The sequence below is a fragment of the Phaenicophaeus curvirostris genome, unplaced genomic scaffold (genome assembly GCF_032191515.1).
Source record: "Phaenicophaeus curvirostris isolate KB17595 unplaced genomic scaffold, BPBGC_Pcur_1.0 scaffold_391, whole genome shotgun sequence".
Classification (NCBI taxonomy): domain Eukaryota; kingdom Metazoa; phylum Chordata; class Aves; order Cuculiformes; family Cuculidae; genus Phaenicophaeus; species Phaenicophaeus curvirostris.
Genome location: NW_027206984.1, coordinates 79,930 through 90,936, shown reverse-complemented (window position 1 = coordinate 90,936; position 11,007 = coordinate 79,930). Strand labels below are relative to the sequence as shown.

At 59.8% G+C, this 11,007-nt stretch overlaps 1 protein-coding gene and 1 pseudogene across 1 annotated transcript; one reads left to right on the top strand and one right to left on the bottom strand.

Annotated features, from left to right (window-relative positions):
- Nucleotides 1-120: 120 nt before the first annotated feature.
- On the bottom strand, nucleotides 121-10,066 carry AP1S1 (adaptor related protein complex 1 subunit sigma 1). The gene is made up of 5 exons (XM_069882899.1): nucleotides 9,989-10,066; nucleotides 6,448-6,626; nucleotides 5,358-5,466; nucleotides 3,463-3,600; nucleotides 121-212 (listed from the first exon to the last, which is right to left on the bottom strand). Exons 1-5 carry the CDS (start codon nucleotides 9,989-9,991, stop codon nucleotides 165-167), a joined length of 477 nt encoding a protein of 158 aa, XP_069739000.1. The 5' UTR covers nucleotides 9,992-10,066; the 3' UTR covers nucleotides 121-164.
- Nucleotides 8,001-9,060, top strand: LOC138735035 (shematrin-like protein 1; annotated as a pseudogene).
- Nucleotides 10,067-11,007: the final 941 nt, after the last annotated feature.

Sequence of the window (11,007 nt, the reverse complement as noted above, 5' to 3'; positions counted from 1 at the left end):
CCCATATATTTATATATATTTACAGTTTGGGGGGGTCAAGGGGTGTTGCCCCACCCCCCTCGTCGTCTCCAGGCGTTGATTGGTCCCTCGTGGTGGAATTAATTAATTAATTAATTAATTGGGGGGGGACCCCCCCCAATAATAATATGGGGGGGGGGGGGGGGCTACGCCAGCCCCATTTCTTCCAGGACGCTGCGGGGGGATTCGTCCTCCTGGGGGGGTAAAAAAAGGGGGTTCAGGGGGTAAAAAAGGGGGTTCGGGGGGTAAAAAGGGGGTTGGGGGGTAAAAAAAGGGGGTTTGGGGGTAAAAAGGGGGGTTTGGGGGTAAAAAAAGGGGGTTTGGGGGTAAAAAAGGGGGTTCGGGGGGTAAAAAGGGGGTTGGGGGGTAAAAAAAGGGGGTTTGGGGGTAAAAAAGGGGGTTTGGGGGTAAAAAGGGGGTTTGGGGGTAAAAAAGGGGGTTTGGGGGGGTAAAAAAGGGGGGTTTGGGGGTAAAAAAGGGGGTTTGGGGGGTAAAAAAGGGGTTTGGGGGTAAAAAAAGGGGGTTTGGGGTAAAAAAGGGGGTTGGGGGTAAAAAAAGGGGGTTTGGGGGGTAAAAAAGGGGGGTTTGGGGGTAAAAAAGGGGGTTTGGGGGGTAAAAAAGGGGTTTGGGGGTAAAAAAAGGGGGTTTGGGGGTAAAAAAGGGGGATTGGGGGTAAAAAGGGGGTTTGGGGGGGTAAAAAAGGGGGGTTTGGGGGTAAAAAGGGGGGTTGGGGGGTAAAAAAAGGGGGTTTGGGGTAAAAAAGGGGGTTTGGGGGGGTAAAAAAGGGGGGTTTGGGGGTAAAAAAGGGGGTTTGGGGGGTAAAAAAGGGGGTTTGGGGGTAAAAAAGGGGGTTTGGGGGTAAAAAGGGGGTTGGGGTAAAAAAAGGGGGTTTGGGGGTAAAAAAGGGGGATTGGGGGTAAAAAAGGGGGTTTGGGGGGAAAAAAAGGGGGTTGGGGGTAAAAAAGGGGGGTTGGGGGTAAAAAAAGGGCTAATTAGAGGGTAATTGGGGGCTAATTAGGGGTAATTGGGGGGCCATGAAGAGGGGGAGCTAATTAGAGGGTTATTGGGGGGCTAATTAGGGTAATTGGGGGGGGCACGAAGTGGGGGGGGCTAATTAGAGGGTAATTGGGGGCTAATTAGGGGTAATTGGGGGGCCATGAGGGGGGGCTAATTAGAGGGTTATTGGGGGGCTAATTAGGGTAATTGGGGGGGGCACGAAGTGGGGGGGGCTAATTAGAGGGTAATTGGGGGCTAATTAGGGGTAATTGGGGGGCCATGAGGGGGGGCTAATTAGAGGGTTATTGGGGGGCTAATTAGGGTAATTGGGGGGGGCACGAAGTGTGGGGGGCTAATTAGAGGGTAATTGGGGGGGTCGTGAAGTAAGGGGGCTGATTGGGGGGGCTAATTAGGGGGGTGGTTAATTGGTTTGGGGGGGGGGGGAGGGGGCTGAGTCATCGTTTGGGGCCACCAGGACCCTATGGGGGGCTACTAGGACCTCATGGGGGGCTACTAGGACCCTCTAGGGGCCACCAGGACCTTCTGGGGGGCTACCAGGACCTTCTGGGGGGCTACTAGGAGCCTCTGGGGGCCACCAGGATCTTCTGGGGGGGCTACTAGGAGCCTCTTGGGGCCACCAGGACCTTCTGGGGGGCTACCAGGACCCTCTGGGGGCTACCAGGACCTTCTGGGGGGCTACTAGGAGCCTCTAGGGGCTACTAAGACCTCATGGGGGGCTACTAAGACCTCATGGGGGGCTACTAGGAGCCTCTAGGGGCCACCAGGACCTTCTGGGGGGCTACTAGGAGCCTCTGGGGGCTACCAGGACCTCATGGGGGGCTACCAGGACCCTCTAGGGGGCACCAGGACCCTCTGGGGGCCACCAGGACCTTCTGGGGGGCTACTAGGAGCCTCTAGGGGCCACCAGGACCTTCTGGGGGGCCACCAGGACCTTCTGGGGCCACCAGGACCTTCTGGGGGGCTACTAGGAGCCTCTGGGGGCCACCAGGATCTTCTGGGGGGCTACTAGGAGCCTCTGGGGGCCACCAGGACCTTCTGGGGAGCTAGTAGGACCTTCTGGGGGGCTACCAGGACCCTCTGGAAGCTTCCTAAGGACCTTGAGGAGCACCAGGAGCTTCTAGGGGGCCACCAGGACCTTCTGGGGGGCTACTAGAACCTTCTGGGGGGCTACTAGGACCTCATGGGGGGCTACCAGGACCCTCTGGAAGCTTCCTAAGGACCTTGAGATGCACCAGGAGCTTCTAGGGGCCACCAGGACCTTCTGGGGGGCTACTAGGACCCTCTGGGGGCCACCAAGACCTTCTGGGGGGCTACTAGGACCTCATGGGGGGCTACCAGGACCCTCTAGAAGCTTCCTAAGGACCTTGAGGAGCACCAGGACCTTCTAGGAACCACCAGGACCTTCTGGGGGGCTACTAGGACCCTCTAGGGGCTACCAGGACCTTCTGGGGGGCTACCAGGATCTTCTGGGAGGCTACCAGGACCCTCTGGAAGCTTCCTAAGTACCTTGAGGAGCACCAGGAGCTTCTAGGGGGCCACCAGGACCTTCTGGGGGGCTACCAGGACCTCACGGGGGGCTACCAGGACCCTCTGGAAGCTTCCTAAGTACCTTGAGGAGCACCAGGAGCTTCTAGGGGGCCACCAGGACCTTCTGGGGGGCTACCAGGACCTCATGGGGGCTACCAGGACCCTCTGGAAGCTTCCTAAGGACCTTGAGGAGCACCAGGAGCTTCTAGGGGGCCACCAGGACCTTCTGGGGGGCTACCAGGACACTATGGGGGCTACCAGGACCCTATGGAAGCTTCCTAAGGACCTTGAGGAGCACCAGGAGCTTCTAGGGGCCACCAGGACCTTCTGGGGGGCCACTAGGACCCTCTGGGGGCCACCAAGACCTTCTGGGGGGCTACTAGGACCTTATGGGGGGCTACCAGGACCCTCTAGAAGCTTCCTAAGGACCTTGAGGAGCACCAGGAGCTTCTAGGGGGCCACCAGGACCTTCTGGGGGGCTACTAGGACCTCACAGGGGGCTACCAGGACCCTATGGAAGCTTCCTAAGGACCTTGAGGAGCACCAGGAGCTTCTAGGGGCCACCAGGAACTTATTGGGGGGCTACCAAGACCCCTATAGGGGTCTGGGAGGTCCATGGTGACCTTGAGGGGCTCTGGAGGTCCATGAGAAGGTTGGGGGGGCTCTAGAGGGACCCCGAGGGGCTCTGGAGGTCCAGGAGAAGGTTTGGGGGTGGGTCTAGAAGGACCTCGAGGGGCTCTGGAGGTCCAGGAGAAGGTTTGGGAGGGTCTAGAGGGACCTTGAGGGGCTCTGGAGGTCCAGGAGAAGGTTTGGGGGGGGTCTAGAGGGACCTTGAGGGGCTCTGGAGGTCCATGAGATGGTTTGGGGGGGGTCTGGGAGGTCCCCAAGAGGTCCCCTCACCTCCTGGAGAAGATCCGCTTGCTCGATGGCCTTGAGGACGCTCTTCTTGGAGGTGTCTTGGATCTCTCCCCCCATGACGAACTCATCCAGGATGAAATAGGCCTTCTCGAAGTTGAAGATGATGTCCAGCTCGCAGACCTGGCCAGAAGAAAGGGGTGGTAGGACCAAGAGATGGACCTTCTGGTGGCCACAAGGCGGTTTTGGTGGCCCAAGGTGGCTCTGAGGTGGCCCAAGAACCCAGAACGTTGGTCTAAGGTGGCTTTGAGGTGACCTCAAGAGGGTCAAGAACCCACTAGGTGGCCCTGGGCTGGTTCTGGTGGCCCCAAGGTGGATCTGAGGTGGCTTTGAGGTGACCTCAGGAGCTCCAAGAACCCTCCAGGAGACCCTGGGCTGGTTCTGGTGGCCCCAAGGTGGATCTAAGGTGGCTTTGAGGTGACCTCAGGAGCTCCAAGCACCCACCAGGAGGCCCTGGGCTGGTTCTGGTGGCCCCAAGGTGGATCTAAGGTGGCTTTGAGGTGAACTCAGGAGCTCCAAGAACCCACCAGGAGGCCCTGGGGTGATCTAAGGTGGCTTTGAGGTGACCTCAGAAGCTCCAAGAACCCACTAGGTGGCCCTGGGCTGGTTCTGGTGGCCCCAAGGTGGATCTGAGGTGGCTTTGAGGTGACCTCAGGAGCTCCAAGCACCCACCAGGAGGCCCTGGGCTGGTTCTGGTGGCCCCAAGGTGGATCTAAGGTGGCTTTGAGGTGACCTCAGGAGCTCCAAGAACCCACTAGGTGGCCCTGGGCTGGTTCTGGTGGCCCCAAGGTGGATCTAAGGTGGCTTTGAGGTGACCTCAGGAGCTCCAAGAACCCACTAGGTGGCCCTGGGGTGATCTAAGGTGGCTTTGAGGTGACCTCAGAAGCTCCAAGAACCCACAAGGTGGCCCTGGGGTGGTTCTGGTGGCCCCAAGGTGGATCTGAGGTGGCTTTGAGGTGACCTCAGGAGCTCCAAGAACCCACCAGGTGGCCCTGAGGTGGTTCTGGTGGCCCCAAGGTGGATCTGAGGTGGCTTTGAGGTGACCTCAGGAGCTCCAAGAACCCACCAGGTGGCCCTGAGGTGGTTCTGGTGGCCCCAAGGTGGATCTGAGGTGGCTTTGAGGTGACCTCAGGAGCTCCAAGAACCCACCAGGTGGCCCTGAGGTGGTCCTGGTGGCCCCAAGGTGGATCTAAGGTGGCTTTGAGGTGACCTCAGAAGCTCCAAGAACCCACCAGGAGGCCCTGGGGTGATCTAAGGTGGCTTTGAGGTGACCTCAGGAGCTCCAAGAACCCACCAGGAGGCCCTGGGCTGGTTCTGGTGGCCCCAAGGTGGATCTAAGGTGGCTTTGAGGTGACCTCAGGAGCTCCAAAAACCCACCAGGTGGCCCTGAGGTGGTTCTGGTGGCCCCAAGGTGGATCTAAGGTGGCTTTGAGGTGACCTCAGGAGCTCCAAGAACCCTCCAGGTGGCCCTGAGGTGGTCCTGGTGGCCCCGAGGTGGATCTAAAGTGGCTTTGAGGTGACCTCAGGAGCTCCAAGAACCCACTAGGTGGCCCTGGGCTGGTTCTGGTGGCCCCAAGGTGGATCTGAGGTGGCTTTGAGGTGACCTCAGGAGCTCCAAGGACCCACCACGGGGCCCTGAGGTGGTTCTGGTGGCCCCAAGGTGGATCTAAGGTGGCTTTGAGGTGACCTCAGGAGCTCCAAGCACCCACCAGGAGGCCCTGGGCTGGTTCTGGTGGCCCCAAGGTGGATCTAAGGTGGCTTTGAGGTGACCTCAGGAGGGTCAAAGGCCCACAGGGAGGTTCTGGTGGCCCCGTGGTGGCCCCAGGTCCCCGTCTCTCCCCCCCCCGGGGCTGTCCCCGAGGCCCGTGGTGGCCACTTACGCTGCCGAAGTACTTGTCGAGGAGCTCCACGTAGCGGTGGATCAGCTCCAGCGTGATGAGCTCGTTGTCCTGGCCCTCGATGGCGCAGCAGAAGTAGAGGCTGGCGTACCTGGAGAGGGGACAACGGGGCTGGAGAAGACCTCGGGGCCACCAAAAACCCAACCTGGAGGAGACCGGGACCTACAGGGGACCTTCTGGTGGCCCTGGGGGGGCTTCTGGTGGCCTCGAGGTGGCCCTGGTCACCTTGAGGTGGTCATGGGGGGATTCTAGTAGCCACGGGGTTGACCATGGGTTGGTTCTGGTGACCGTGGATTGGTTCTCATGACCATGGGGTGGTTCTGGAGGTCCTGGGGGGGCTTCTGGTGGCCATAGGTTGACCATGGGTTGGTTCTGGTGGCCATGGGGTTGACCATAGGTGGTTCTGGTGGCCATAGGTTGGTTCTGGTGGCCATGGGGTGGTTCTGGAGGCCCTGGGGTTGACCATGGGTTGGTTCTGGTGGCCCTGGGGTGGTTCTGGTGGCCATGGGGTTGACCATAGGTTGGTCCTGGTGGCCCTGGGATTGACCATGGGTTGGTTCTGGTGGCCACAGGTTGGTTCTGGTGGCCCTGGGGTTGACCATGGGTTGGTTCTGGTGGCCCTGGGTTGACCATGAGTTGGTTCTGGTGGCCCTGGGGTGGTTCTGGTGGCCATGGGGTTGACCATGGGGTGGTTCTGGTGGCCCTGGGGTGGTCCTGGAGGCCCTGGGATTGACCATGGGTAGGTTCTGGTGGTCCTGAGGTGGCCCTGGTCACCTTGAGGTGGCCATGGGGGGGTTCTAGTAGCCATGCGGTTGACCATAGGTTGGTTCTGGTGGCCCTGGGTTGACCATGAGTTGGTTCTGGTGGCCATGGGGTGGTTCTGGTGGCCATGGGGTTGACCATAGGTTGGTTCTGGTGGCCATAGGTTGACCATGGGTTGGTTCTGGTGGCCATGGGGTTGACCACGGGGTGGTTCTGGTGGCTCTGGGCTGGTTCTGGTGGCCACAGGTTGGCTCCGAGAGCCACGGATGGCCCCAAGGCCGCTTCAGGTGACCCCAGGTCCGCCCCTCACCTCTTGTAGACCACCTTGAGGTCCCTCCACTCGAGGAAGCTGCACATCTTGGGCTTGCGGGCCAGCACCACCTGCATCAGCTCCCGCACCATCTTCTTCTTGTCGCGGTCGGCGGTGGCCAAGTACCATTTCTGCAGCCGCAGCTTCCCCTGGCGGCTGAAGAGCAGCATGAACCGCATCTGCGGGGAGAGCGGGGGGTCCATATGGGGCGCGGCGGGGCAGGGGGAGGTCCCTACGGGTCTCTAGAGGTCCCTACGGGTCTCTAGAGGTCTCCATGGGGTCTCCATGGGTCTCCGTTGGGTCTCCATGGGTCTCTATGGGGTCTCCATGGGTCCCTATGGGGTCTCCATGGGTCGATGTGGGTCCCTATGGGTCTCTATAGGTCTCTACGGGGTCTCCATGGGTTGATGTGGGTCTCCGTTGGGTCTCCATGGGTCTCCATTGGGTCTCCATGGGTCCCTATGAGGTCCCTATGGGTCTCCGTGGGTCCCTATGGGTTGATGTGGGTCCCTATGGGTCTCTATAGGTCTCCATGGGGTCTCTATAGGTCTCTATGGGGTCTCTATGGGTCTCCGTCGGGTCTCCATGGGTTGATGTGGGTCTCTATGGGTCTCTACGGGTCTCCATGGGGTCTCTATAGGTCTCCATGGGGTCTCTATGGGTTGATGTGGGTCCCTATGGGTCTCTACGGGTCTCCATGGGGTCTCTACGGATCTCCATGGGGTCTCCATGGGGTCTCCATGGGGTCTCCATGGGTCTCTACGGGGTCTCTATGGGTCTCCATGGGGTCTCCATGGGTCGATGTGGGTCCCTATGGGTCTCTATGGGTTGATGTGGGTCCCTATGGGGTCTCCATGGGTCCCTATGGGGTCTCTATGGGTCTCCATGGGGTCTCCATGGGTCGATGTGGGTCCCTATGGGTCTCTATGGGGTCTCTATGGGTCCATATGGGTCTCCATGGGGTCTCTATGGGTCGATGTGAGTCCCTATGGGTCTCTATGGGTCTCTATGGGGTCTCCATGGGTCGATGTGGGTCCCTATGGGTCTCTACAGGGTCTCTATGGGGTCTCCATGGGTCGATGTGGGTCCCTATGGGTCTCTATGGGTTGATGTGGGTCCCTATGGGTCTCTACGGGGTCTCTATGGGTCTCCATGGGGTCGCCACGGGTTGATGTGGGTCTCTATGGGGTCTCTATGGGTCAATGTGGGTCCCTATGGGTCTCTACGGGGTTCCTATGGGTCTCCATGGGGTCTCCATGGGTTGATGTGGGTCCTTATGGGTCTCCATGGGGTCTCCATGGGTCGATGTGGGTCTCCATGGGTCTCTACGGGGTCTCTACGGGGTCTCTATGGGTCTCCATGGGGCCTCCATGGGTCTCCATGGGTCCCTATGGGTCTCCATGGGGTCTCTATAGGTCTCTATGGGTCGATGTGGGTCCCTATGGGTCTCTATGGGTTGATGTGGGTCCCTATGGGTCTCTACGGGGTCTCCATGGGTTGATGTGGGTCCTTATGGGTCTCCATGGGGTCTCCATGGGTCGATGTGGGTCCCTATGGGTCTCTACGGGGTCTCTATGGGTCTCCATGGGGTCTCTATGGGTCGATGTGGGTCCCTATGGGTCTCCATGGGGTCTCTATGGGTTGACGTGGGTCCCTATGGGTCTCTACGGGGTCTCTATGGGTCTCCATGGGTCGATGTGGGTCCCTATGGGTCTCCATGGGGTCTCCATGGGTCTCTACGGGGTCTCTATGGGTCTCCACGGGGTCTCCATGGGTCGATGTGGGTCCCTATGGGTCTCTACGGGGTCTCTATGGGTCTCCATGGGTCGATGTGGGGCCCTATGGGTCTCTACGGGGTCTCTATGGGTCTCCATGGGTCGATGTGGGGCCCTATGGGTCTCTACGGGGTCTCTATGGGTCTCCATGGGTCGATGTGGGGCCCTATGGGTCTCCATGGGGTCTCTATGGGTCTCTACAGGGTCTCCATGGGTTGATGGGGGTCTCCGTTGGGTCTCCATGGGTCCCTATGGGTCTCCGTGGGTCCCTATGGGTTGATGTGGGTCCCTATGGGGTCTCCATGGGTTGATGTGGGTCCCTATGGGTCTCTACGGGGTCTCCGTGGGGTCTCCATGGGTCGATGTGGGTCCCTATGGGTCTCCATGGGGTCTCTATAGGTTTCTATGGGTTGATGTGGGTCCCTATGGGTCTCTATGGGTTGATGTGGGTCTCTATGGGTCTCTACGGGGTCTCTATGGGTCTCCATGGGGTCTCTATGGGTCGATGTGGGTCCCTATGGGTCTCTACGGGTCTCCATGGGGTCTCTATGGGGTCTATGGAGTCTCTATGGGTCTCTATGGGGTCTCCATGGGTTGATGTGGGTCTCTATGGGTCTCCATGGGGTCTCCATGGGTCGATGTGGGTCCCTATGGGTTGATGTGGGTCTCTATGGGTCTCTGTTGGGTCTCCATGGGTTGATGTGGGCCCCTATGGGTCTCCATGGGGTCTCCATGGATCTCTGTGGTTCTCTATGGGGTCTATGGGGTCGCTATGGATCTCCATGGGGTCTCTATGGGTCTCCATGGGGTCCCTATGGGATGGGGAGTGTCCCTATAAGTTTCTATGGGGAAGGAAAGGGGTGCTATGGGGCAGGAGGAGGTCCCCATGGGTCTCCATGGGTCCATATATGTCTCTATGGGGTCCCTACGGGGTGTCTATAGGTCCCTATGGGGTCTCTATGGGTCGATGTGGGTCCCTATGGTTCTCTACGGGGTCCCTATGGGGTCTCTATGGGGTCTATGGGTCGCTACGGGGTCTCTATGGGCCACCATGGGGTCCCTATGGGGTCTCCATGGGGCAGGAGGAGGTCCCTGTAGGTCTCTATAGGTCCCTACAGGTCTCTATGGGCCCCTAGGGGGCAGGAGGAGGTCCCTATAGGTCTCTATGGGTCCCTATGGGTCTCTATGGGATGGGGGGGGGTGTCCCTATAGTTCTCTATGGGCCAAGGGGAGGGCGCTATGGGGCTTTATGGGTCCCTATGGAGTCGCTATGGGTCCCCATGGGGTCTCTATGGGTCCCTGTGGGTCTCTGTAAGTCCCTATGGGTTGCTATAGGGTCTCTACGGGTCCCTGTGGGGTCCCTATGGGTCTCTGTAAGTCCCTATGGGTCGCTATGGGGTCTCTATGGGTCGCTATAGGGTCTCTATGGGTCCCTATGGGGTCTCTATGGGTCCCTATAAGCCCCTATGGGTCGCTATGGGGTCTCTACGGGTCGCTATAGGGTCTCTATGGGTCCCTATGGGGTCTCTATGGGTCCCTATAAGCCCCTATGGGTCGCTATGGGGTCTCTATGGGGTCTCTATGGGTCCCTATGTGTCGCTATAGGGTCTCTATGGGTCTCTATGGGTCCCTATAAGTCCCTATGGGTCTCTGTAAGTCCCTATGGGGTCCCTATGGGGTCCCTATGGGGTCTCTATGGGGTCCCTATGGGTCCCTATGGGTCCCTCCGGCTCACAGCCCCCCCCGTCCCCCCCGTCCCCTCTCACCATGGTTCCGGTTCCCGTTCCGGGTCCCCCTTTGGGCCCCGGGGCTGCTCGGGCTCCGCCGTTTCCCTTCCTCCCCCTCCCCCTCCTCCCCCTCCTTCCGCTTCCGCTTCCGGGAGGGGCGGGGTCAAGAGGGGGACGAAGGGGGCGTGGCTTCGTCACGTGCTCCCCAGTGCGCATGCGCGTCTCTAGGCGCGCGGGGGGGGCCCTGTTGCTATGGCAACGGGGGGGGTGATTGGCAGCTGCGCCGCGCTGCTTGGCAACCGGGGGGGGGGCGCTGTTACCATGGCAACGGGAGGGGGCGCGCCGCCTCCATAGCAACGGGAGGAGGGAGGGGGGGGCTGTTTCCATGGCAACAAGCAGGATGGGGAGGGAGGGGTGGGGGGAGGATCCCTGGAGGGTCCCGTCTCCGTGGCAACGGGGTGATGGGGGGGGGGGAGATGCGGGTTGCCATGGCAACAGGGAGGGAGGTGGTTGCTATGGGGATGGGGATGGGGATCTCAAAGCCAAGAGGTGGTGGTGGACACCAAGACCAGGATCTAAGGTTGACCCCGAGACCAAGAAGAGGAGCTTGACCCCAAGACCAAGACATGAGGGTTGACCCCAACCCCAAGATCTGAGGTTGACCCCAACCCCGAGATGAGGAGCTTGACCCCAACCCCAAGACATGGAGGTTGACCCCAACCCCAAGATCTAAGGTTGACCCCAACCCCAAGACATGGAGGTTGACCCCAACCCCAAGATCTAAGGTTGACCCCAACCCCGAGAGGTGGAGCTTGACCCCAAGACCAAGACATGGAGGTTGACCCCAACCCCGAGATGAGGAGCTTGACCCCAACCCCGAGATGTGATGGTTGACCCCAACTCCATGAGGTGGTGGTGGATCTCAAAGCCAAGAGGTGCTGGTGGACACCAAGAACCAGGATCTAAGGTTGACCCCGACCCCGAGATGAGGAGCTTGACCCCAACCCCAAGACATGGAGGTTGATCCCAACCCCAAGATCTGAGGTTGACCCCAACCC

Coding starts and splice junctions, on each gene's coding strand:
- AP1S1 (XM_069882899.1), bottom strand. Junction 5,467..6,447: donor CTCAAGGTGGTCTACAAGAG/GTGAGGGGCGGA, acceptor TCCCCTCTCCAG/GTACGCCAGCCTCTACTTCT. Junction 3,601..5,357: donor TCGACAAGTACTTCGGCAGC/GTAAGTGGCCAC, acceptor TCTTCTGGCCAG/GTCTGCGAGCTGGACATCAT.